This window comes from Platalea leucorodia (assembly GCF_965183815.1).
Source record: "Platalea leucorodia genome assembly, chromosome: 9".
NCBI classification, from domain to species: Eukaryota; Metazoa; Chordata; class Aves; order Pelecaniformes; family Threskiornithidae; genus Platalea; species Platalea leucorodia.
Genome location: NC_138831.1, coordinates 39,848,816 through 39,876,815, shown reverse-complemented (window position 1 = coordinate 39,876,815; position 28,000 = coordinate 39,848,816). Strand labels below are relative to the sequence as shown.

Genomic DNA, 28,000 nt, shown 5'->3' with positions numbered 1-28,000 from the left:
GCCGCTCCGGCCTCCGGGGGCGCGGCGGTGCCGCAGCGCCGCCGCCACAGGCCGCCAGGGCGGGCCCCGCCCGCCGGCTGCAGTTGCTAGGGCCGGTTGCTAGCAGGGAGAGGAAGCCGGCGGTGGTGCAGCGCGGATTGGGCTCCGTGTGCCCCGGGCCGGGGGCGGGAGGGGAGCGGGCGGCAGCGTGTTCCGGGCGGAGCGGAGCCACATTGGGCAGCGCCGCGCGGGGTTGTGGGAGAAGGGGCTGTCCCGGCTGCCTCCTCCCCCCGCCGGCCCCCTTCCCCTCCCCCCGCCCGTCCTCCGGCCAAGATGTCTGACATGGAGGATGATTTCATGTGCGATGATGAAGAGGACTACGACCTGGTAGGGCGCGGGGAGGTGCGGGGGGTCAGCGGCGCCGTGCGGCGAGGGGGCCTCGCCGGGGTGGCGCCGCCTCAGCCGCTGCTGGCGCGGCGCGTCCGCCGCCCGCCGCCGCCGCAGCCCCGCCGGGTGCTGCCCCGTGAGGGAGCGCTGACAGGATGAGTTTCCCTCCCGGGGAGGGGGGGGTGCAGCGGGCAGCGGCTGCGAGGGGCGGGTGCTGCTTTCGGAGCAGGCCCCGCCGGGCGCCCTGCCGCCTCTCCCCGGAAAAACAGGCCAACTTCGGCCCCGGGAAGTTGGCTAGGCCCCGGGCTGGCCCCCCGCGGGCCCAGCGAGCCTGGGCCACCGTGTGCCTTCCGCGGGGGTCGGGGTGAGGGGAGGGCTCCGGCGCGCTGCCTCCCTCCCTCCTCCGGCCTCCGGCCGAAGCGTCGGGCACGAAGTAAAGTCGTAAAGTTGTCTGCCCTCCTCCCCACCCGCGGCTGCGGGAGGTCCTCGGGGGTCGCTGTCACTCGTGGGCTTGCGTGAGCGTCAAACTGAGGAAAAAGTGGGGGGAAGAGAAAGGGGAGTGAGGAGAAATGGCCACACAGCCCGTTACTGATGCAACACGCCAAGGGTGTAGTCTTTTTTAACTTTTTGCCTTTGTAGTCATAGTGAGCTTTTTGCCCCCCTCCCCCCTTTTTTTTTTTAAATTGCAAGGTTTGGGGGGTTTCATGTTATGTCTAGTCACATTTTGACATCAGGTTTTGTTCTAAGCTTTTACAGTTAAAAAAGCGCTTCTTGCAGTTAACAACAGACCAACTTATCAGGGGAAAATTGGTAATATAATGGGATTGTTTTGATGTAACAAATCTCCTTTAAATTATTAAAACCAAATTTTTTACAGTGAGTAAAACCATCTTGGGGGAGGTTAGTAAACTAAATAGGTGTCATATTTGAAACAAAATGTTTTCTGTGTTGTCTGATTAGTTGTAATTCTATTGCCATTGTCTTATATTGGATCTTGAGGTTTGTTCAGTTGGTTTTTTGCTTTTCAGAACTTTGCATAAGTTTATAGAACAGAGACATTTTTTAAAAAAGCTGTGTATGGTTGAGGCTTGAGAGTCTGCATTTCATTCATTTCAGCTAAACCTGTATTTACAGTACTGTAATTTCCCTGGAAAACCCCAGACACTTGTTTCTGGAAGACTTGCTTTCTAACAAATTATTTGATGATCATTGCTACTTACGAATTCACTTAAAAGACTTGTTTGATTTTATTTGAAATAGTTTCTGGGCAGTTTTTGTTATGAGCTGCTCAGAATGGCTGGATGACTTTGGATATAGAATAAAAGCATCTGGCTTTGGTTTTGAGTTTTTTAAATTCACGCAAGAGCGTTTGTTTGACATGTGTTGTCATCTTAGCCTTATGAGCTGCTTGTGTCAGTGTTCCAAGAACTGTTAGTGTTCCTCTTCAGTCCATGAACGAATTCACAAACTTTTAGAAACAAGGTTTCTGAAGGAAATATACCAAGACTATTAAAAATATTTTGTTGGTCCGGTTTGTTCCAAAATCAATTTCCATTCATTTTCATTAAGACTGAAATCTGTGTCCTGATTTAAAATACTATGTTTATTTTTCCATGTGATACAATCAAAGGAATATTAAACACAGCAAAATTCATGTTGAATGCCCATAACATGAGAACTGGACACGTAGACAAGCCATTAGAATTGCATTTTTCAATCTTTAAATGCAGCTGTCTACATGTAAATTTGAGTAAGAGTGCAGCTCTAAGCTCACAATCCATTATGTCAGTTTTCACCAAGAACTAATGGCTGGTCTAACGCTTTTTCCTGTGTTTCTTTTTTCTGAGGTACTTTCTCATTGGAAAAACCTTCCTGAAATTTCTTGCTTGTGGCAGATTTCAGCCCCTGACTGTAGTTACTTTTCCTGGAACATTTTCATCATCATTAATTACCACTAGCCCAGACCTTTCCAATATTTAAAAATACTGCTTGTAATAATTAGGAGCATGTTCATTTTTAATTTTCAGTATGTAACTCATGTCATGTAAAGCATGAAATAATACTTAAGCTGCATCTTTAAATAAAACAGATTTTTAAAATTTGGATTTATAACTGAGGGGAAAAAAAACCCGGCAGAGTTCAAGAATAAAAAATATTCCAGCTAGACTAGTTTCAGCATTCTTGGACTAACAAATCATGATTGGATGTTGTTTTCAAATGTGCTTGAGACTGTAATTGCAGTGTTCTGCAAAATTGTTTTGGAAAATAGTTAAGAGCCCTGAAGACAGGGCCTGATTTCTTCCTTTCATGTTGATATAAATCTAGCTAAATTAAGATAAGACTATAAGGGGATGCATGGTTCTCAAGTTCAGTGTAAAGGCTGCTGCAGAAGAGTTTGAAACAAAAAAATTGGGTACAAGACAAAATACTCAGATAAGTACAGAATTAAAAATAAAAGAGCACATGTGAGCGTTGGTGAATATTTTTTTTTAAGGGATAGGAGGAGAGACAGAAATTAGAGAAACAGTTAATGAAAGAAGAAACAGCTATTTTGCCAAAATACAGTATGATGAAACTAGATTCGGGTCTCCCAGGATAGCTACTAACATAAAAATAGTAGTGAAAAGAAGACACCCCAAGAAGTTTTCATTTTGTCAGCTTTTATTAGATGGTATTACGGCTGTTCCCCTTTAAATGTGCTCTTGACCTGCTGATTATGTAGAACCAGCCAGTTACATTTCCTTAAGTATGCACATTTCACACTTGAACTGAAACATGAACAGATATTCTGAAGGCCCAGCTCTTGCCCAGCTTCATCATGGATTTTTGTATAATTAGAGTAATTACTACACCGTTCAACAACTGAAGACTACTCACTTTACAGATCATAGTTGACTGTTTCTGCTTAGTTTTTCATTGGGTTAAAAGTCAAAGTTTTACATGTAAATGACCTCAGCTGCTCCTATAGAAGTTAACTTTATCTGTTAGAGGTCTTGATATCAGGAAAAAATTTCATTTATACTTGGGGGTGGATGGACCGAGATTCACAATTTGCTAGTAATGTACAGTGACAGCCTTGATTATAGCATGGATTATTCCACTTCATGCTTCAATGACCAGAATAATGTTTACTGGTCATTATGAAAACCACTTAATTTTAATTTCTAGTTTGGTGCTGTTAGGTGCCTTATAAGATTTCAGTCCAAGTTCTTTTTACTAGTGTCAGCTTGAGGATGGATAAGGAGGAAGAGGGAAGGACGGTTGTAAATTCAATTTTTTTCAGTCTCAGACAAAAAGCTATGTTTAGGATTGACTTTGAGACTAAATTCAGCCTTTCTCCAGAAACTGATTATTCCAGGCACAATAACAACACATTGGCAGTTGTTGTAATACATCTACTTGATTTTTTTGTTTTGTTTTGTTCTAAATAAATAAGGAATTTGTCTGCACTCTTCTTAGTGAGGCATCTTATTGTGTTCTGAAATTCAACTTTAAAATTAATCTGGGGGAAGGATAGACAAATCTGTTTGCTGAGCAACCTGTCTTTTTATGTTATGGCACTGGATTCTTTCAGTGACTTCAGTAGAAGAGCTGTATACAGTTCCAATGAACAGCCAGCAGTTTGCAGCCCGGTGAGATGGCTACAGGTTCATGAGGGTTGGCGTGGCTCAAATATGGGGAGCATACCTTCAGATTTCTGAGGGTTTTTCCCTTTTCAGGCTGTGTTGGTATTAGGAAATAGGCAGTGTTTTTATTTCAAGCTATCAGAAAGGCAGCTTAGTAAATGTGAGTTTGCTTGCTCTTTCTTTCCAACAGGAAGAAATATACTCCATTTCAAAAGGAATTTCTATATGTTACCAAACTTGATAAGCAATCTCATCAGTAGACAGGGAAATTTTCCTACCTTATATTGATGCATTTTTAATAGATACAGTTGAAATTTCATGCAGGTATTGTCATCTCTTCCCACCTCTTTATGTTTCAGTATTGCCATCATTTTAAAAAATACATATATATTGCAAACAAGAAAGTGATAATGCTGCAAAACCAAGGATTTAGAACTAGGGAAATACCAAATCAAGCAGATCCACTTTATCGTCTTCTGTTTCTTTGTTATGTTTAATTACATTAGTATGTGATTTTAAAAAAAAAAAAAAAAAACCAAACCACACATCAGTGAGCTTCACAGAGGACACGGGATATACTGTTCTCTGAATTAATTACTGTTTCATATTTTATATGGGTTCAGTGTGTGTCCTGATATTTTATTTTATGCATTCTCTTCAGACTCATCTTTAAACACAGAATTAATATATTTGGGGCTTATTTCTCTCATTACCATAATGTCTCAGAAGGAAGTATTGAGGCAAAATGCATGAGTAATTAGTCAGTAAATTCTTTCTGTCTGAACATTGACAAGTGTCAATAAGTTCTGTTTGGGGTGGGTTTTTGTGGTTTTTTTTGTTTGTTTGGTTGGTTGGTTTGGTTTTTTGGTTTTTGGTTTGTTTGTTGTTGTTTGGTTTTTTTTTTTGAGAGAGAGAGAGTTATTTAGCACTCTGTTCAGAACAGAGCTCCCCAGGATCTGATATGCAGTTGGGTGTTAAACAGAAGTAAACTAGATCTAAGTTATGCTAAAAACTGGACTTTTAGGAAAGGATGCGCATAACTATAGGAGAGCTGTGTGATAGAGGTAGAAAGAAAAGGCACTTCTTTTCCATACTCCTTACATGTCATAATACTAGTTTTTTCTTTCTGCAGTCTCCTGTCTCATTTCTGTGCATCTTCCAACTTCTGCTTAAAATAAAATAAAACAAAGGCAGAGCACTGTCTTTCTGGGTCAGTGGGGTCTTACTGACCCCACTGCAAATCGCTGGCTTCACAGGCTTATTCCTGGTGTCAGCCCCGGTGTGAGCCATCAGGCGCTAGATGACTTGCAGAGTTAGGGAGTAGGAGCTGAAGAGCAGAGACCTGGAATGTGGAAAAGAAAACCAGGACTCCCAATGCATGGTTGAGTGGTTGCAGGCTTCTTACGCAAATCACACTCCTGTTTTTACTCTTCAGGGTTTGTCTCTCTTCTTTCCCCCCTTACTCTTTTGCATTCCAGACTGATTGCTTTCTTTATATTCATGTGCCTGGATACCAGTGGCAAATGCACATAGAAACTGTTACTTGCTTTTTGTCCTGGTGCCTGGGGGCCAGTGGTCCAGGAAGAACAAATGCAAAGAAAGTTGTACTTAGCGTCGGGATGGTGTTCGGTTGGACACTTTTGGGGCCAGTGCATATGAGCTATGTGAAAATGGTGCATGTTCATTGTAGATGAAATGTTCAAGAAATTTAGCTGGCAAGCTAATATATTAATATACTGAGGAGTTATTTTCCTTTTTTTTTTCAGTTGGCCTCCTTTACGCATTTTTGTGTTGTTTTTAAAAAAACAAACAAACAGACAGCACCCCCCCAGAAAAAACCCACATCACTAGTGCTTTTGCAAAATATCAGGTCTTCGCTCCAAATCCTAGAGTTAGCAGACCTCCTAGATGCCATGGTTATGAAACAAAGTTAGCTGAAGTAAAATCAAATTTATACCAGACTTATTCTCAGAAACAATTGCACTTTATAAAAAAGGAATGGTTTGAGTCAGCCCAATGGTTGAAATTTGGTAAAATTACCAGCAATTGAAAATTGACAGTAATAACTATTGTTAACAATGTCCTTGAAGGATAAATTTCTACAGAAATAGAACTCTTTGTATTGTGTCTTTTGTCTGGAAAGTTATCCTCTGTATAGCTACTTTCCATTTTTTTTAAAAAAAAAAAAGATTTGCAAAGTAGGATTTCAGTTCCTATGCAGCTAGTGAATGATACACAGAGAAGCAAAAGTCTAGATTATCGCTCCACTTTCAACGTAGATATTGGGGAAGTGCTTTAGGCGAGAGAGGAGACAAGAAAATTAGTAACTAAACAACGGCAGTTTTCACAAAATACTTGTATCTTTAGTTTTGTACATGTTTAACTGTTCCAGGTTAATGTGCCACTTTAATCGGCTAGAATACCACAAATCTACCATTAAATGTCACTGATACAGTGTTACCGTCTCCAAGTTCATGTACCTTATTCTGTCTGTGAGGAGAGGTGCCATGCTTCCAGAGCTGTGTATAATCTCTCCAGACCACATTGACTAAGGCTCCTGCTACAGTTTCCTGAAACCACAGCTGGTTTTCTCACCCTCCCTGGTCACCTGCTCCTGTGCCATAGCCCACCAGCCTCAGGATTGCATCTGTGTAAGCATCATTGGGCCTGTTCTCGCAGCCCAAGCAGGATGAGACATCATCAAGGATTCATACAGCATAAAATGTTGAGTTGCTGCAGTGAAGCGGGAAGGGGATGCTAGGACCAGAAATGAACAGGGAGGGTCGGGGAGCGCTGGATGCTCTTAACCTGCCTTTGCTGCTGGAGAAACTGCAAAAGGATCCATGCCCTAAAAAGGACGATTAAAGCTGACTGGGGTGAATCGTCTTCTGCATGTGTTCATTTTAGAAGCTGAGGCTTCATGTTTTAAAGCTGTTTGCTAGATGAAATGAATTTTGTGAAAACTTAATACATAATGTAATAAAGACTTGTAAATTGAATTGGTTCCTTGGTACTGATTTAACTTCTGTTAAAATTATTTGAAAGAACTATGTTCCAGGCAGAGAAAGCCACATCAGAGGTTTTATCTCCATTACAGTTGAGCTAGTGTGGTAATTTTTCTTTCCCCAAAAAGTGATGTGATGGGATTGGATTGTTTATAACTGACTACATGTAGAACATGCAGATTTTCAATGGAGCAATGCTTAAATAATGTCTTAACTTTTTTCGAACTACATTTTTTAAAGCTGTATCAGGGCTTTCTAATTTCAGGAATAATAATAATAAAAAACCCCACTTGTTTGTTTTGATTCTCTCAGGCAGGGTTTCAAAGATCAGTTCTGCGTAGTCAGACATCTGTTGTTTTCATCTGTACTGATAGCGTTGATGTCCATTTAAGATCTTAATAATCAAAATTCTTCGGCCTGTTACTTTTTTTACGTCAGCTGGAGCTAAAGTATATAACACAGGTGCTTTGAATTGTTGAAGTTGTAATTAAGAATGTTCTTCACTATGCAGAATATTAGGTCTAGATGGTATAGTAGAGATTTTTAGAGTTATGTAGAAATCCTTTTTGTAAACCTGATATTCTACCTAATTTTTGTGGACTTTTATTTGGGTACTGCATTGTTCGATGCAACAAACCTTCTACCTAAAAGGGCTCCGTTGGGCAAGTTGTTCAGGCAGGAAGCAGGGGTGTTAAAAATGAGGTGAGGAAAGGTTAGGTGTTTGGTATCTGAATTTATGGTTAAAAGAACTTTCCTGTTTTCAGTCCTAGGAAGGAAATGCATCTTTTTTCTTAGTCTGAACTTTGAGGATACAGCTTCACACTCTTCCTTTCCTCCTTCTTTCCTTTTGCTTTTGGCAAAGGCTGAATGTTCTCACATTTGTATCATACTGCACAGCCATTAAGCCTAAATATGTCTTTTAAAGTAAGCACCTTACATTACATTTTCCGGAAGCAGGAAAGCCCTATCTCCCTTAGACCTTTGAGTCCATACCCACATCCTAAATTCGACGTGAGGCAAATAGGCATCAAGTGAAGGAAGAATATAGCTGTGAGGACATAAAACACTACCTTTGATGCATTTCAAAGCGTTTCCATTAGAAAAAAAATGATCTCTAGACGTAACACTCTTTATTAGGTATTAATATTATTATGAAAATAGCTTTATGGGATATTTAAGTAGCATTGAGAAAAATGATCTGAAAAAAGGCTTCCTGCATGAGTCAACATCCAGAATCACTGCCAGAGTTAAGATGAACATTCAGATGTTTCTGGCTTTAGGCTAACAGAGCACATTGCTTCCTAAAAGGAATTAATTTAGTTTGCTTTCTTTTTATCTTTACAAATAGATACTTCTGCCAAAAATATTCCTCATTGTTCAAGTTTAGTATAAACAAGACATCAGCTGATTACACGTATCTTAAATGCTCTGTTGTTTAAGCTTTGGCAGCCTGTATCTTCATAAGGTGCCTGATACGCTTACAGCTGTTGATGTCACGTGCATGTTCTTATAGCTGCTCCGTCAATGTTGGATGGATAGGGTAAAGAATTTACGAAAACAAGCTAACCAAAATGAAAGTCTGCCCAATGAAATAAGATACTTGCTTCCTGTTTTCTTTGCAGTTTTCAGTATTAAGTTTTATAGTTTTCTGGGAATTCAGAAAACAGGTTTGTGGAATTCACTAGGCTTTTAAGTCCATTGATTCTCACTAAATACTAATACTTTGTGTGAGGATAAATAAATACATACGCGAGCAACTTGCCTACATGTAACAAATAGAAACCTTAGCAGGTTGAAGGATAAATATCTCAAGGACCATGTTTAATAAAATCTGGGCCAACTGTGAGCTCCCATAATTAATCTTTCCATTAGAACTTCAGAAAACTTAAACTTTGAAAGATTTGCTTGCACTGTGGGGAAGAGAGAGCTAATTTAAAACTTCTCTTTTGCCTCATCTCTTTTTCATTCCTTCCCATGGTTTTGAAGGAGTCCATTAATATTAGCAATATATGAATGAACGAAAGAAGAAAGGTGACTCATGAAGAAATACAGTAAAAGAAGAAATTCCAACTTAAAGAAGGGCACCTGACTATGCATTGTTTGTATTGTTACAAGGGAAGGTTACTCTGATGACAGTAATTTTGAGATTTAAACAGTTCATCTCCTAATAGCTAAGTGCTCTGTTGAGAGAAGCTGGCTTGAAAATGCAGAGGTGTGAAATATTTTTGACTCGTGTGAACCTCAAATGAAATTATTATTTGAGTTTTGTTAGTGTTTTGTAATTCAGACATGCAACATTGTCCTTCAGCAAAAGAAGATAAAATAATTAGGTTTTTTTTAATCAGAAAAAGCCTCAGAGTACTTTTTTTTTTTTAAATGAAGTAATAATTGGTAGAAGTAAATTCTTCAATTTGTTTGGTGCTAGTGTACATGATTATTTGATTAAATTATTGTGCCTATGCCCCACCCTACCCTCTTTGGCAGTATCTTTAGCATTTTCTCAATCATCTCCTGCTTCTTAGCACAGAAGCAGCTGGTGTGATCATCATTATTCTTTTTTTTAATTTCTTTCGACAAGTATGAATCGTTACGGCATAAAAAGGCAGATTAGAGAGAGATTCATGGAAGCATTTAATATCCCGCATTGCTGAATCATTACTTGTGTGGCAGCTCAACCAGAGTCTTTTCTGTGGATAGCAAAGGTCATGTAATAGAGTGCCTTTTAGAAGACTAGTGGCCAGCATGTTCTCTTCCCCCATACAGAAATGACATATGCTATTAGGCATCTGTCCTTAAACACCAGAATTGGCAGAATTTTAATAATACAGTGTGTACTTGTCATAAAGGCGAAGTTGGTAGAGCTATGAGTTCATTAGTCCAGAAAGAAATCTGTTGACAGGCAAGTGTTGGTGGATGGTGAGGCTGGCCTAGTAATGGGAGAGAGATGAAATCATCGTAAGAGTCCACACCTGTTACGTGCTCTAAAACTGAAGATTTTCTGTTAATATATAAGCATTCCGTGTCAGTTTGAGCAATATGTCTTATTATATTTTTGTCCATTTTCAGCAGAATATTACATGTTCTGAACCTTTCTTTTTTTCTCTCTTTTTTTTTTTTTTTTTTTTTTTCCTTTTCCTCTTTAAAATGTAGGAATATTCTGAAGACAGCAATTCTGAACCAAATGTGGATCTGGAGAATCAATACTACAATTCCAAAGCTTTGAAGGAAGATGATCCCAAAGCGGCATTAAGCAGTTTTCAGAAGGTTTTCTGTCTTTATATTCTCTCTCTTATTTTTATACTAATTCACATTTTAAAATATTTGCTTACCATTTGAGTTATTTTCTGGAATTTTAAAGAGTACTGATTATATTTTAACTTACTAATGTGCTAAGTTTATCATTGGACAACTTAGACTCCTGGCTGACTGCCTTTCAGGATGATTCTTAGGGAGCATAAATAGGATGTGGAATAGTCCTATTTTATCGCAGAACTGAGGTTTTAATCATCAGGATTTACTAATAATTAAAGAGTCCTAAGCGTGTTTTCATGTGTCAACTGTAAAAGCCAGACCCATTCGATTTTTAAAATGAAATGGCATTTTCTCCAGTGTCGTATGTAATGTATTGTATTTGGTTTGCTATCTGATTCCAAAGCTTTAAATGTATAAATACTAAGTGACACAGAGTTTCTTTCCTTCATGTCAGTTTTAAATTTTTAATGTTTGCACACTACTACCAGAAAGCAATATGTTAGATGTAACTTTTTAAAGAAAAAATAGGTTTTTGCGTCTCTTGGCCTATTTACAGTGTATAACAGTATTATATACATGACTTAAAGCTTTCTAAAATTTTTACTTATGAAACATTCCCTTAACTATGTTACATTAAAGCCTTCTAGAAGCCTTTCTGATATGTGAAGAAACTACAGCAATTCAGAAGTGTAAATTTTTGACTAATCTAGTCAAGGGGTGGGTTGAGTCAGTTTCGCAGCGGGTGTTACAACGTTTTTTTGTGTACATGTATTTATGGAGTGGCATTAAAGTTTAGTGTTTGGTGTTAGACAACAACAAAAAAAATCTACAAATAACAATTCACCCTCCCTACATCAGCTAAGTTGTGAAAAATAATAAGATACATACCCCTTGCTAACTTTCTCAATAATACCAGGGAAGAGTAAAATTGAAAAACAGGGCAGAGTGAAACATTACTTTGTAAGGAACAAAGTGGGGGGAAAAGGCGTGTATGGAATACGTACATTTTAAACAAGATGCAAATCAATTTAAGTTTGAACAGAACTTTTGTAAATATTGTTTAAAAAAATTCTTCTATTTCAGGTTTTGGAGCTCGAAGGTGAAAAAGGAGAATGGGGATTCAAAGCTCTGAAACAGATGATTAAAATAAACTTTAAATTGGTAGGAATTACAGCTATCACTTGAGAGTAAATGTCATAAATATGTATTTGATCCAGAGATCTTAAGTTGTTATTCTAATTTATGGCTATGACAACTAAATCTGCCAGAACTTGTCTTTTGCGGTTTTTAATGGCTACTACAGACATGGCAGGGAAATTATGTGGTGGTTGCAAGTCTAAGGCAAAACGGATGCAAAAGAGCTGCTATGGTCAGCTGGTACTCTCTGAAAGTTTGAGGCTCAGTCCTCACTGTCCTGAGGTATCGTACCATTGAATCCGGAAGTGTTGATACATGTGTGTACTTCACCAGAACAAATCAGTGAAAAATGTATATGCTACATATACAACCATTCCAAATTGTTATATAGCCAACTCTGTTTTCTTCGTTAAGATAAATATTTTAAATGTCTATTCCCTGCAGTCTTGCTGAAATTATTCCTGATTCTGCTGCTTATTAATAGAGTGCTGATATAAAAGTTCCTAATAGCAACCACTACTGCATAGTCTTTCTCTTATGCTTTCTTTTCTGTATGTGTATTTGCAAGATATAACTCAGTTTTTCATCATTAAAACAAAAAATATAATGTAATTTTGTTTTTCTTTCAGACTAACTTTCCTGAAATGATGAACAGATATAAACAGCTATTGACCTACATCCGGAGCGCAGTTACAAGGAATTACTCTGAAAAATCCATTAATTCTATTCTTGATTATATCTCTACTTCCAAGCAGGTTAGATCATCAGTTCTTTCATCTTCATAGTTTTCCTTTTTGCATTTTTAACTATGGACTTTTTTGCGTATGGTAGTCTGTTGGTTTTGGGTTTTTTGATCTTAACAGAGAACATTTGCAGTATTAATTTGTTGTCGTATGTTAAAATATATTTCCCACATCTAATGGATTCTATCAACACATGTAACTTTTCATAAATTTGTCTTTTTTTGGCAATATTTACCTGGGATTTCTATGCTAAAAGTAAAGTAAATACTTTTTTTTTTTTTTTAGCATAGTAGCTACACACTGTAAGTGCCTTCTCCACTATAATTTGTAATTAAACAATACTTTTTTTTTTTTTACTTTGTGCGGAGTGGGGAATCTTTGAAAAACTTTGCAGTGAAGTGTTGATGTTACATACTGCCTGTCTTTGAGTGTACTGTGCAAGCTAGGTACGTGTTCATAGATACACAGCCCAGCTCCTTTTCTTTTGTGTCGTTGTGGAAGCTTTACAGAGAGTAGAAAGCTCCCCTGACTGGCTGCCTGGGAGTAGCACCTGCATATGGAGGATCACTGGTCTTTAGTGATGACTCCTCTGTCATTATCACAATCCTTCCTGTCCTGCCACTCATAGGAAATGGAAGTTCAATAGTTGAATGATGATTTACTCTTAAGGTCTAAAGGATTGTCTTAGACTATACCTTGTTGGCAGGGGTCAGTGTGTTTGGTGTAAATGTAGTTGGAGCCAGACCTGAAGGGACAGTCTGGAACTCTTAACTTGATGTATAGCCACAGATAGGTTATCCCCAAAAGAACAATGGCCATAAACAGTACTAATACATTCTTTGTAGAACCTTTGTTAAAGGTCACACTCAGCACTTTTGATTTCCATTTTGGATGTTGTATTTTTGGGTTTTATGCAAAGAAACGGTTAGATGTGCTCAAGAGCTTTCTTTCATGCAGCATTGATAGTATAGAAAGGAGAAAGCATCTTTTCCTTTGACCATTTTGCTCTCTTTGTAAATCATATTTTCTTTTTGATAAGTAAATTATTTTTGTTTTTCTTTGTTTAAGTAGGAGCAATGTTGCCTGTTAGTGTTTGTCTTTTCTTACACAACATAAGAATTTTATTACTTGGTTATGTAAGATGGGCTTGTATAACGTGGCTTTCATTTTTCACTAGCACGATAGATGGTTGTAAATCTTAAAATGTGAATACTTTTTAATTATATCTATTTCATATAAGAAAAGCAAGTGTACTTAGTTTTGTTACTGTAGAAGCTCTTTACAATTTAAAGGCAGACATTCAGTAAGATGCAGATACCTTTCTTATTTTGAAGTTCAAGCATGCACTTTTAGTTTGTTCAGATTGACTTTATTAACAGGTACAAATTTGCTGTTTACAATTATAGAATTCTGATTTTTTATGTCAGATGGATTTGCTTCAGGAATTCTATGAAACAACACTTGAAGCTCTGAAAGATGCTAAGAATGATAGATTGTGGTTTAAGACAAACACAAAGGTAAAATATATAACTTACTGGTTTTTGCTTTTGTTTGTGACACCTTCAGCTAACTCTTATAAACAATAATTGTGAAATCTTAATAGATCTTAGTACTTCAACTTTTTTTTCATTACAGCTTGGCAAATTATATTTAGAACGAGAAGAATATGGAAAGTTACAAAAGATTTTGCGTCAGCTGCACCAGTCATGCCAGGTACCTTCATATTCTAAATCACTGTAGCTTAGTAAACAACATTGATTTTTTGGGGGCTTTGGTGTTTGTTTTTGTTTTACATCTGTTGTTGGCCTTTGAGACATGTTGCTGAGCTTCAGTACAGAGGGAAGAAATACTGTGCCTGCTTTAATTTGTTATCCATTTGATAACGTGAACAAAAAAGGATAAGTGTTTTATTCCTTGCTTAAAGATGATTTTTAAAAAAATTATTCACAACTGACGATTAAGTTTCCTTTTAGTCAGGTGCAAGGATGAGAAGCACATATGAATAATCTGCAATGCATAGACATTTATTTTAAAATATAGTGAAGATTCCCAGTGAGTTGTACTCAAAACTGAAAGTACAGCTGCTACTTTTCCATTTGGAAGGGGAAAAAAAAAAATTAGCCATGCAGCCTGCCGTGCTTGTTTGTGTCCCCTTTTCTTTCTCCAGCATGGAAAATGGGTTACAAATATCTAGGAAATGGTTCTGTTATAGGCAGCAGCAGAGTCGTATGTATTATCTACATATATGTGTATGTTTGTCAGTCATTGCATTTATGTACTGAGAGTGTGGTTTAAGGAAAGTGGAAAAGAATAAAGGGCAAAGTTCTGAAAGTTGTTAAAAGGAAAACAATTAAACAAAAATACTGACTTTTTAAATAAAGGCCTTCAAAACTTGGCCTGTGATAAGTCCTTTTAGTATTATGTTTTGTGTTAACAGTTGTATCAAAATTTTAAAGTTTTAGGAATATCCTTATTTCTGACAGAAAATCACTGAGAGTAGTTGGTCATCAGTTTTTTACTAGTATAAACTGAAATCACTGTTCTCTTAAAATTTCACAGTATTTATTACTTAATCTGTCCTAGACTGATGATGGGGAAGATGATCTAAAAAAAGGTACTCAACTATTGGAAATCTATGCTTTGGAAATTCAAATGTATACAGCACAGAAAAATAACAAAAAACTTAAAGCACTATATGAACAGTCATTGCACATCAAGTCAGCCATTCCTCATCCACTGATCATGGGAGTTATCAGAGGCAAGTTAATCTTGAATTTTTCATTTAACTTCTGATGCAAAGATTAGTTTTATGAAAATCTGATAATTAATGTTTTTTCCAGTTGCAGCCAGAGGATCCTGTAGATTCAGAGGCAGACAAACCATATGTGAATAAAGGACTTCAAATGCAGTGGCTACAGTCTCATCATTTAATGTTTGCCTCCTGTAGGACTTCAGCTCTGCTGTTCTGGTACCTAAGTACCAGATGCACTGGTCAGAAGGGCAGGACAGTTGGCTATATATACTGTAGGAGAGAAGCAATAGAAGAACAAGAGGAAGACTCGATCTGTTTGTCGCCATGGCAGGCAACAAAGGATAAATGCAAAGGCATTTGCAAAGGATAAAAACAAAGGCTTGGCAGGACTGCTAGCGGAAGGGACTGCTATTTCTGCAATCCTTTTCTGTAAATTTGTGCTTGATGTCTCACCTCACTAAAATTCATCAGGAACTGAAGGGCTTTAAGATGTGTTTGAAAATATTATTTATTATCCGTAATGATGAATTATAGTGGAAACACGCCATGTGCCTTGCAAAAAAACTTTCTCCAGAATATTGTTGTGCCTTCCCTCTGGTGTAGGCATTTGCACAGACAATCAGGCAGCAGTGGGTATGTCAGAAATAAAGGGAGAAATAGAGTATTTCTTGATTTTTCTGTGTGGTTTTGCTCAACAGATTGGGAAAATTCCGTAAATATAGGAAGTCCATTGCCTTTGAAATGGAGATAAATTCCATTATAGCTTTTACAGTATTTTAACTTAAGGCTAAATAATTATTGGCTGTGAGGGTTAGTGTTCTTTTAGATTTATGGTGTGGGTTGGGCTTTTTTTTTCTTCTTTGGAATGGGTTTATTCAAATGGCAATGCTGTATGTGAAGGCCCTAATGCTTTTTTTTCCTAGCGATTTCTGAGAATGAAAAGACTCCTGAAAATATTTCAGTCATCTATGTAGAAATAGCATGGAACTTCTGAGTACAATTATTGTAGTCAGCAACAAGCACGCAGTGTTCCTTTTCTCTTCATCTGTGTTTTCTTTTCAGAATGTGGAGGCAAAATGCACTTAAGAGAAGGAGAGTTTGAAAAGGCACATACTGATTTTTTTGAAGCATTCAAGAATTATGATGAATCAGGGAGCCCCAGAAGAACTACTTGCTTAAAATACTTGGTCTTAGCAAACATGCTCATGAAATCTGGAATAAATCCATTTGACTCTCAGGAGGTATTTTCTTTTTTTTCTTTTTTCTTTTTCCTTCCCTCCTCCCCCATTTCTGAATCGATAGGGAAATTACCCAAAAGATGAAAATGGAGAAAAAAATACTTAAAATCTAAACATGCATATTGTGTTTTCTGTTCTGTGTAGGCTAAACCATACAAAAATGATCCAGAGATTCTAGCAATGACAAATTTAGTAAGGTAAGATCTTAATTCTTCTGGAGAAGAGAACAAAAAATAAAAAGATGTCATGTCCAAACCACAAATGGAATATTTTTAGAGGTGGCTTTTCTCTGCACAGCTAACACAGTTATTTCATAAATATTGGGAAAATATTTGTAGACTGTTTGCTTTTCTTAAGAAACTTTTATTTACTATGACATACCAAAGTATTTATATGGTACCACATAGGGGTACAGAAACATGCTGTTGTCTTCTGCTATGGTGAATTTCTTATGCAGTGGCAAAAACCTCATTTCTTCCCTTAAATAAAGTTGTCCCACCTTGTACTGCAACTGGTCTTTAGCGTTTGGCCGATTATATATGAGAAACTGAGATGATTGACATCTCATACCAAAGCCAATAGAATAATTGGATGTATGGCTATGTCATGATTACTAAAGGAGTTTCATAATTTAGGAATATGAAACTGAACTCTCAAGTGATCTCCCCTGTCCTTCAAACATATATGAGAATCAAAAGAATGCTTCATTACCTCTATGATGTGAGAACTTTTAGGGTATTACGATCATCAGGCAAAATAAATTGAACGGAGGCAGTTTTTGTGTACTGTGATGTGAAGCTAACCTGTTCCATCCACTCTATCCTGCCTTTGCTTTATCAAGTAAAAAAATTTTTAACAATGCATAAGAAAACTTTTCCCACTTTTTCATGACATAAGAAGTAATGCCTGCTCACATTTCAAAATACGCAGTTGATCTCATGTTGGCACAAACCTTGCTCTGATACTGCTATGGTGCTGCACCCTTGTATGCATAGAAATTGTTTCTGAAAATTAGGATGTTCATCCATTATTGACATAATGATGAATAAATGATTTGGCAGTTTATTAAGGGACTATTTCCAATAATTCCACTTTAGACATGTCTTTTCTACTTCACTCTCATAGTTTGATGTGAATTTGAGGCAGAAGGAACTCCAGATGGCCTTACCCAATCTGATTTTATTCGTATTCCTAATTTATATCCCTAATTTATATCTTTTATCTTGACATTTGAGTATAACTGCTGCTTTAAAATTAATAATGCAATTAAAGCAGTGTAGATAAGAAATATGCAGAAGATAAAATCAATTCCAAAGATTACAATCATGTGTTTAATTCTTCCTATACTCTACATTGGGAACTTGAATGTTTTACATACAGTAAAAAGAGACTTCTGGAATAAACAGTAAAATATACTTAACGGAAATTCCTTTTAATTATGAAATAAAATGTACTGGTTTCATGTGATATAGTCACATATAAAGTTCAAGTAACCATACTTTTCAAAATAGGCTATTTTTAGGGTCTAGGCTTTTTTAAAGAATAACTTCTTAAAGTACAGAAGTTTTGAAACTAGAGTGCACTTGCGGAATAACTAAATGTTCATACTAAACTTTTGTAAATGCTACTAAAATTGACATAGGAGAAAGGTAATTTCTGTTGCATCTCACCTTGAAACAGTTTTTCCTTATAAAGGTTCTGAACAGAATTATTTGCCACCAACACTTAATACAGTTTTTTTTAGACGATGTAGAACAAAGTCTTATGAGTCTGTTTAACTTTTAAAAATAATAATTCTGTCTCGTGTTTTTTCTGAAGTGCCTATCAGAATAACGACATCACTGAATTTGAGAAAATTCTGAAAACAAATCACAGCAACATCATGGACGATCCCTTCATAAGGGAGCACATTGAAGGTATTTTTGCAGGCTATCTTAATCCATTTTGTTTCACTACTTGGTAAGCTCCTTCTCCCCCTCCCCCCGGTTTATTTTTCTTCTTGGCAGAATGAGAGTTCTTTTGTCATTACTTGTGGACGATTCCCTTACTGTTTCCAAGTTCTTTAGAAGTTGGTCATGGCCAACATGCATCCAGGCTTGTAGAATGACTGCAAAGAATTGCAGGAATGATGAAGAAAGTTCTAGCAAGAGTGGATAGTCTATATCTACAGTGGCGTTAAGCACTGAATATTTTTTCCATTGGAAGGATTAAATGAGGGCAACCCTTCCTTGTAAAGGTTGTTTTTGTCAGTCTCAACAGTTAGATGTTTGCTGAGTTTATAAGGTTAATTTTGTGCTTCAGATTAAAGACAAAATCTGTAGACAATGTAACAAGGGTTGTGTTAATAAATGTGTAGTAGTAAAATATGTAACAAAATACATAATGCTAGTGTATATGTTGAAAACATTTGGATTTATAGTACCTATACTTAATAAAACAGGGGAGCACGCTAACACACGCCCATCCGTTCCATTAACATGACAAAATAAAGTTACCCCCTGCATTTGTCATGTATCTGAGAATTTAAAACTCTCTTCACTTGAATATAGTGTCCAGTTTTTCAGATAAGTACCGTTTTCATCAAGAGTAGGGCTTACTGTGGCATTGCAAGATCATTTAGCTGGATAGTTGCATGAAAGAAAAGAGTTAAATCCAGAGACCTGGTTTTCTTACACTTCTTGTTTGTAAAAGAGAACATGGCAAACAGCAAGGGAAACTAAATATAACCCCTCTACTGCTGTTACATGTCGACTACTGGTAAGCTTCAAAGTCTTGTAGTCTCTAAGATTAGAGAGATGGATGCTTAAGGAAGAAAGTATGACAGAACTGGAAAGCAGGAGAAGGAGGACAGTTGAATCAAAGGATTGAAGAGAATTTGAGTTTCACCCCTTATATGATAAGAGTCTGCTAGTGATATCCAGGGGAAAAGAAGACATTCTCATCTTTTTTCACTCTGTAGTGATACAGAATGTGTGTTTGTCGTTATAATGGTTACATACCTTGCCTCGTTGTTTTAATCTCCTTAGTTTTATTGAGATACATAATCTGGTCTTCAGTATTGTTTTTCATTATATAAACAGTCCTTGTGTAACTAGTTAGGTAAAAATGGATCTAGCTCTTTTTCTGTTAATTTACAATTGTAATTTATGCTTTCATTTTATCCAAATTTTCTGTAGTAATGTAAAAATTTCTAAAACAATGGCTGCACTATCTTATCTAAGAAAAATCAGCCACTTCATGCAGACTTTGTTTTATACTACTTCTTCAGTTCCTCATTGTAATTATACCATTAGGCCCTGAACTTTTAACTTAAAATGTGAGTATTCCCCATGAAGTTAAATGCACGCAGACTTAAGTTTCAGAGCCCTAAGAATACCTCTTTTCACTTTTGTACAAGGCAAGCATTCTAGCCATAAATTAGGGGGGCAGACATACCGTGCAATAATCTGTATGATTTATCCAGTTAGTTTGAATAATTTGATTTTTCACCAGGGAATACGTTGCTCCATGTTTAAGCAGTTTTCAACTCTATCTGTCCATCTTCAGAGTTACATATTGCTTGGGTCCCTGGAAAAAGACAGTCCCTTTATTTTGCTGTGCTTCCTCACCTCGCTGAGCTACTACCTTAAAAGATCATGGAATTTAGGATATCTTCCTATATGAAGCTGTACTGCATCTTTATTTCAGTACAGTTGTTTTTACAGTATTTATTTTTTCTTCTCTTACAGAGCTTTTGCGAAACATCAGAACACAAGTGCTTATAAAATTAATTAAGCCTTACACAAGAATACATATTCCTTTTATTTCTAAGGTATGTGTCAGTGGAGCCTTGCATTTGCTTAAGTAAATGATTAATTGTCAATAAAAGCTCTTAAATAAATACAGTGCTTCCAGAAATAGAACATTTAAAATATAATCTAAACCATAAAGTAGTACTGATGCACTGCTGGCAGCTTTGCAGTGCGAAAATGTAAATTTCAAGTGTCGTCCAAATGCTTTTTATAATATGTACTACGATATACTTCTAAAATATTCAATTGCCATATTCTACATGGTGTAGAAAAGCACTTTTCTGAAGAGAAACAGAAAAAGTGAAATTTGTATAATTCAAAATATAATTATGAATGTAACTCTTACGAACAAAAAAATCCAAATTTTAATTCCTTTTGTTCAAAAGATATCTTCAAATGTCTGTGTTGTAAGAGTTACAGGACTGTGGTAATAGAATGAACCAGCTATAGTACTAGAATCACTGATTTCATTCCCTAATCTGGAAAGAACAAAATCAAAACCCAATGACAGTAGATGACTATTTCCATCTCCTGTGAGTCTGTGATTTTTCTTGCAAAAATTCACAGCATTTCAAAATATGTCATGAAGTATTAGAGATGCCTACTTTTTATGCTTAAATTCTCTTTAGAACTCTGTATGCTTTTTTTTTTTAAGCTAGCCTTAACATTTGTAGAACTTGCTTGAGCAAGATGCAATTAGCCCTCTAAATGGTTTTGAGTACAGACCCACTCTTTTCTGATAATTATTGTCTTATTTTATTTCCTGGGGTTTTCTGTGGCTTGGGATTTTTTTTCCCCAGTAAGTCAAAGTAACTCCTTTCTGGAGCTTCCAAAAATTTTGCTTTAGCCTCTTCAGCCTTTTCTGAGAGGTTACCGATCTCTTGATCATTGGCCATATATACTTTAGGTGGAGTTCTTTTGCGTGATAGGTCATTATTGAATTGATACTTTTTAACTGTAAGAAACATAAATGAAACCAAATTCTGTATATGAAAATAAAGATTGGAAGGATTTAATGTTGCAAAACAGAGTAGCAGCATAATGAGTTTTCTTTTTCTTGTAGGAGTTAAACATAGATGTAGCTGATGTGGAAAGCTTGCTTGTGCAGTGCATATTGGATAAGTATGTACTTTATTCTTTATTATTGATCTTTAATTACTTTAAATGATCAAGGCATACAAGAAGCAACAAAACAATATATTTGCGCATTGTGACAATACCGGTTGATTCTAGAACTGAAAGGTAATGATGTTGACTTTGTTTGGATTCGCTTGGCTTATGAGCAGTAAAGTATATTTGTAAGATGTGAGCCAAGAAAATTATAGAGAGAGATTGAGTGGCATGTTTTTACTTTCATTTTTAATTACGTAATAAATTACTTGAATTATTATGAAATTATGAAAATTATTATTCTTCGTAATTGCTGCTTATACCCATGTATATTTTTGAGTACATTTTCAAGTTGACAAGTTAGTAATCTGCTCTCTTTGACTGGAAAAACTTAACTACAATTTGTAAAATTTTTTTTGGAGGATAACTTGTTATATCTACTAGGAAGATAGAATCCATACATGGATTTATATTTTAATTTCTTTTTACATAAATCTCCATATTTCATGATTCCTTGCCTTTCAAGAACTGTTTACCTCATATTGCTTCAGACTTTATATGTGGGTTATAGCTAGGGAGATAATACATGCATTGCCCAATGAATTAGTTCACTTGATTTCCAGTCGTGGTGACCACTAAATAGGCAGTACTACCCAGGACAATATATTATAAAAGTGCTGAATTCTGAAATGGTCTTGGTGTCTCTCTTGTATAAAACGACCTCTTATTTTTCCTCTGATTTATTGTTAGCTCGTATTTCCATGTGCATTACTGATTTATAGTTATTTATTTATTTACTTCTAGCACTATACATGGCCGAATTGATCAAGTCAACCAGCTCCTAGAACTGGATCATCAGAAGAGAGGTGGTGCACGGTATACTGCATTAGATAAATGGACCAACCAACTAAATTCTCTCAACCAGGCTGTAGTCAGCAAGCTGGCCTAACAGAAAACAAGCTTTTACAAACGTACTTAAGGCAACAGTGCAGTGATGTAAACCTTAAAAGAACTGGGAATGGCAAAACTACTGTCGGTTGGTGTGCCCTGAAATTATTGGAGTTATGGCAGAAGTGCTTTTTTGATCAGCTGGTTTGTGTTTTGCTGCTGCATTTATCCCAAGAAAAAAACAGCTTTAATCTCCAGAAGAAAACCAAAATGCCACGGGATTTATGCTGTATTGACATCTTGCCCTAAACATACAACATCCTAGTAATTTGTCAAAGGGCAATTAATGACCAGAGAGAAGATTTTTGTCGTGATTTTAAATACACTGACACGTTACTGTTGGTTAAATTTAAACATGTTTTACGTGCAGAAATTCTCTCACAAAAATAACCTGCAATAACTTGAAATGCATACCCTTTTGAACACTTCCTTTTCTCATGTATAAATTGAAATGTTTGCTGCATTTTGCAAAATGTCAATTCTCCAAAAATGTGTCCGTATATTTCTGTACCTGCAGTGTAGTAAAGGTTTAGAAGAAACCCCATAATTATAGTGGCATACTGTCACTTAGGTTTCAAGCAGCAAAATAAACAGTGCAGTTCAGAAATTGTACAGTTTGTTTCTTGATGTGCTTTCATTATACTTGATTTTTACTTTTGCTATTTTTAAAAGAAAATAGGTATTACTTCATCCTCACCTCACTTATGAAGGACAATATGGAAATTTTAAGTCTAAACCTTGGTATGTGTGCTGTTGATTTTTCTTCCCCCCCCCAGTTAAACGTAAATACTGAAGAGTTTAACAGCTGATATTTAGCAGTCTTGCTAACTGACTTTTCTCTTGCAAGATACCAAACTGTTATCAGTACAGTCTAGTTGATGTTGGTGGGTATTTGGCATTTCTCAGGAATATGCTCATTTTTTATTTTGGTTCTTCAAGAATACAGGTTTGCCAAGCAGCACCCTGGGAACAGAAATGCAGACCCTGATTGTTATCTCCCTGCCTAATCTGTGGTCTTTTTGACCAAATTCAGTGTATATAAAAAGACACTGTGTGTACAGAGTAGGGACCAAGTACAGTGACCTCAGTAATAATGGAATCTGTTCTGTCCCAAATGTTTGATTGTATTGTAGTCCCTTCAGAGCTTCTATTCAAGTCCTGAAGTCCTACCACATAGTTGGCACATGCTTTTCATGTCTTAAGATTTTGGGATCATCACATCCATTTAAAATATAGAGCTGCAGTGTTGACCAGCAACTTTTCTTCCTGTAGCAGCTTGTCTGGAGCTGACAGAAAAATTCTCTTGCAGGTCTCAGAAATGTAGAAGAAATTTTGTAAGGCCACTTCTTCCATAACTGCAAGTACTCCATTTTAAACCTGAGAGTATGGTGTAATGGTGCACAAAGCAGTGCCGCACACAGTCATTGTTATAGTAGAAGGAAAAATATGTATGTAGAGCAATTAACACCGCCCCAAAAATCATGAAAAAAGCCTAATAAATGACACATGTCCATCACATACATGCAAGACAGCGTGGTAAACTCAATGTTCTAGGACAGGATTTAAATTGGTAACAGTGTATAATTAAGTAGGATAAAACTAACTTTTATCTGAAGGATAGTTATATCCCTTAGAAAATTGTTTTGCTCTGCAGTCGTCAAAGCAAGTGACTTTTTTTCCCTAGTGTTTACAGAGTAAAACAATGTGTTGCGTGAGTAGCATGATGCTGAATCTTGGGTGGGCATTTCTCCTTCACTGATGCAGATTTATACCAATAGGTGTTTCTAATTTATCCACTTACTTAAAATAATAGTAATATATGAATATAAATTGAACTTAGTTTTTAAGCAAAGGTTTTTCCTTCATAAAATCTGTAGATAACATTTACTAACGCACATTGTTCGTATTTTGTTTCCTTACAGTGCTGTGATGTATAACATAGTTACTTTGAAAATTCCAGTAAGATCTGGTGATATGAAACAGAACTTAATAGTACTGCACAGTAATTGGGACCCTCATCTATAGAGGTGCAGAAACTTTAATTTGGATAGCCGGTCTTGCAAGGGTCTTCTTCCCATGGGGACAGGGGACTGTGACAGCTATTTCAGCGTGTTTCCTTTCTCTGCCATTTTCTGCCACCCTTGCTGTGGGAAGGAACAACTACTCTCTTCCAAAGGAGGCAAAAAAGAACTGTGCGTAAACTTAATATCGCTTCAAAAAAAAAAAAAAAAAGTCTTCTTGACTTTGTCTGTTGTAATTGATGTAATCTTTCCCATCCCAACTATGTCTTTTGGCGAGGCATGTTTGGATTTTTCAGGAAGGAAATGGGAATGCTGCAGTAAATCTTGTCCTTTCCAGCTAGTCCCCTAGTTTCATCTTTTTGTTGTGAAGGACTAATTGTAGTAGGACTAGTCCAACTAGTGAAGGACTTAGTTTCAACAGGGAGGGCTAGCAATGTGCTTTTAAGACAGAAAAAGTGTCAGTCTACCTCTAATAAATTGTTGTGTGTTTTGGCATACTTTAGTTCTTACTCATGCATATAGTGCCTTAGCGTCTGTGCTCTAGGCACATAATGAAGATTTATATAATCCCTAAGGGATTCTACCCCTTTTCTGAGTTCTCATAATTCTTAACCTGGAAGATGAGAATTATCTGCAGGGAAATACGGAGGAGCTGTGTTGCCATACAACTGCAGCAGAAATTGCTGATAGTTGCTATAGCCCACTTAGTCCCTGGTAGGTCTGGCTCCGGTGTCATTTCTACCTCGTCAGGAAAAGTGAACAAGCAGTTGAAGGAAGAGGGTGAACAATTTTTTTTTCAAATAACATTGTTGCGCTGCAGGTTGTTCAAGAAGCGCTAAGCAGCTGCGCTGCATTCTCCAGTCTAGGTTCCGATCATTAAATTTCTGCAATTGTCATTAATTGTCAGAACAACGCTTTTCACAACTTTTTGGATGTTTTTATACACCTTTTGTTGCTGTTGGTACAAGACAAATGGGTATCTTAGCTAGTACCTATAACACTGTTTGCAAAAGACTGTTGTAATCTTATGTAAGATTAAAACAGTGGTTAAGCTGGGTCTATATAAACCCTCTTTTAAGTTGCTGGCAGCTTATGCATTAAAAGTGAACATCATGCAAATGAAATCTGGGAGGATGTGGGTGCTACGTCTGCATGCATTTTAGATTTTATTATCAAACATACTTTGGAGGAATGCATTCTTTTCTCATCTCAAAGCCCTTCTCTGATGGATTGGATCTGAAACCATGCTGTAGTGAGGATTTCACTTTCCTTTCATTTTAAATAGGCTTAGAAATACATTGGACAAAAAAAAAGAAAACAGAAAAAAGGCAAGGCAGCTGAAATGCACCTGGAAGAATAATACAACGAAGGTTATTTGAATTGTAGTCTGTAAATAAACACTGTGATTTTTGTAATTACCCAGAAGTTGTCAGCTGTAAAACATTATGTCTGTGTTTGAAGATTGTATTTTCACATTTACTTTCTTTTTGAGAGGTGGTGAATTAATTTACTTGAGCAGGAACTATGTATGTATGGATTAAGAGTAAAATGACATCGCTCTGGACAGTACCCCTTGCTTTCTTGAAAATACAGCAGTTATTTGAACTAAATTTCCATATAGAGATATTAATACTGACTTCAAAAATAAAAGTTTAGCTGTTATTATTTTCAAAGTGCTAAAAATATGTCTGAGAACCAGATTAGAGAACTAGGTAAAACCCTACATTACAGCTGGTCATAGTTGTGTTAATTAAGATATTGACAGAAAGGATTATCGCTGCCTTAAGTGCTTCTAAATCTGTGGAAAGGTAGATTGCAAACTGCATCTGCGTTATAATAACTGCATATTTAGCGCTAAATTTTGGATGTAATAGCTGTAAGCATTACAGCAAGAGTGAATCCCTTCCTGGCCGTATGACAGAGAGTTGCAAGGCAGGATCTGTCCTGCTTGGCTCTGCTGCCTCTTTGCAGCTCCTCTCAGGGGGAGTGCTGGGCTCGCTCTGGCTGCTGCCAGGTAGGAATCGCACGTTGCTATCGGAATCGTGATTCTCAGATTCGTGGACTAGTTCCCAGCTCACCTTCCCACTTTGGCTGCAGTATGTTCCCTGTTGCGTCTGCCCTGAGCTGTCTGTGCAGGATGCTCTATGTCGCATCTGCCCACATCAGATACAAATGTTTAGTTGCCATGATATACTTTGCTTTCTGTGCTTGTCATTCTCTATGACTATGCTAAGATTTTAGTCCCAGTCCAAAACTGTCATTTTGGAGTCAGCTTCCCTCCTGCTGCCTCTTCCACTTGCTCACTGTGGCAGCCTCCAAACCCACGAGTGCTGTCGTGGCCCCCGTTCAGGTGGCGCTGCCATGGAGCTCAGTCTCAGCCTGCTTAGACCTCGGGGGTGGAGCGGGGTGTTACTGAGCAACCCTTATTTCATACTTCCACACCAGTGCAATTCAGCTTATACGTATGTGCATCTTGCGATATAAGAAGCTGCCTTGATTTCAGTGAGACGTGCTTAATCGCATCCTTACATGTTTTGTAGGACTTTTTACCCACTAGGTGTAAATGGAGCCTATGTAAGTAGAGAGTGTGAGTAGCCACATGTATGCTGTTAGATTTGCTTGTAATCCTGTGATTTTAATTCTGAATACAGTCATTACCAAGTGCCTTTCCATACTACTGAGATATTTTGGTTTAGACTCCAGTTTTTATTTTTGTGTCGACCTAGATTTTCTTCTTCATTTGGTCGGTGTCCTCCATTGTATTTGGGCAGGACTATGCAGCAGATGTAGCAATAACCCAAACAACCTATTAGCAAAATTGCAGTCAGCACCCACTAGATTCAAGCATCATTTTTTGCTTCCAAACTATTCACTTATTTACTCCATGTTGCAATAAAAAAGCAGCAATAATTGTTTACAAACTGCCAGATTTGAGAACTGGACCCTTAGGACTGAATATTCAAAGCCAGCTACTGCAATTGCCAGTGTGTTTGAATTGAACAGGGTTTTAATTTTTTTTTTTTTTATGGCTTCCTTAAGGACTGTAACACTGTTGAGTTCTCTTACACAACACTTGATCGAGATGACGACGATGTAACCAGATACCCTGGCATAGTTGTGATAGCTGTGGACAGAGGATCTAACATAACTGGTTCTGAGTGCTTTGGTATGTTTTTGGTGATAATACAGAGTTAAATTCTATGGGAGACTTGAGTTCTTTTCACCCGAGTGGCCGCTCAGGTCACCCAGCATGACTTTCTGTATTATGTATACTGTACAGATTTATGTAGATCTGATGTCTATTTAATCACTGCCCAATTTAGATCTTAGAACTTCTTGTTATTGTTGTTTAAGTATGCATAACAGCCCTTTAAAGTGTGACCTTTCTGTTGGTATGTATCTTGGGAACAAAAGAAGGATTTCATAATGAACAGCCTTGCCATAATGAGTCATTATTTTTTAAAAATACAGCAACTATCTTAAGCAAATGTCATAATATATATTCCGTGGTCAGCACCAATTTGGACAAATTAAGCTGCATTCCACACTAAAATGCTGGTGTGCTAATACAAGACGACAATTGTTCTAGTTGCTTCAGTGGGATTTTTTCACTGTTTTCTGTCCAGTCAGGCAAGTTCTCCCACATTACTTGGGAGTTGAAAAGTGACTAGGTTTTAAATAAGTCAACGTAATTTTGCACAAATAAGCATAACACATTCAACTATGGGGAATAAAATGCATTTCACTCAGTAGAGATTTGTTGTTTGATTTATGGAGATTAAGTTTAGGTTGCTTATGTTTCATGATTATTTATCTGTAGATTTACATCTCATATTTAAGTTCACCAATGACTGATGAAATGCTGTTCCATTGCATCAGCTGAAAGCTCTTGATATAACCAGCTTAATCCCCAGTTTTACTTTTATGACTTCTTGTGTTGAAATAACAAATGTCATTGTGTAAAAGCCCCTGGGAACATAACATCATAACCTCAAATTAATCTGTGTTATT

General features: G+C 37.0%; 1 protein-coding gene across 3 annotated transcripts; it reads left to right on the top strand.

The window, feature by feature from the left end:
- The first annotated feature begins 110 nt into the window (after window positions 1-110).
- Window positions 111-23,455, top strand: COPS2 (COP9 signalosome subunit 2). Of its 3 annotated transcripts, none has more exons than XM_082321502.1 (13): window positions 111-366; window positions 10,148-10,261; window positions 11,333-11,410; window positions 12,016-12,141; window positions 13,557-13,646; window positions 13,765-13,842; window positions 14,713-14,887; window positions 15,944-16,122; window positions 16,264-16,316; window positions 17,938-18,035; window positions 19,848-19,930; window positions 20,974-21,032; window positions 21,825-23,455. In XM_082321502.1, exons 1-13 carry the CDS (start codon window positions 313-315, stop codon window positions 21,967-21,969), a joined length of 1,332 nt encoding a protein of 443 aa, XP_082177628.1. In that variant the 5' UTR covers window positions 111-312; the 3' UTR covers window positions 21,970-23,455. The 3 variants fall into 3 exon arrangements, with proteins under 3 accessions (XP_082177628.1, XP_082177629.1, XP_082177627.1); XM_082321503.1 differs by having other exon boundaries at window positions 13,536-13,646; window positions 14,713-14,743; XM_082321501.1 differs by having other exon boundaries at window positions 13,536-13,646.
- Window positions 23,456-28,000: the final 4,545 nt, after the last annotated feature.

Excerpts from the sequence above, each read along its gene's own strand:
- COPS2 (XM_082321501.1), top strand. The coding sequence starts at position 313 with ATGTCTGACATGGAGGATGATTTCATGTGCGATGATGAAGAGGACTAC. Across the intron at positions 13,647-13,764 it reads GGTTTAAGACAAACACAAAG|CTTGGCAAATTATATTTAGA; the intron begins GTAAAATATATA and ends TTTTCATTACAG. Across the intron at positions 16,123-16,263 it reads ATCCATTTGACTCTCAGGAG|GCTAAACCATACAAAAATGA; the intron begins GTATTTTCTTTT and ends TGTTCTGTGTAG.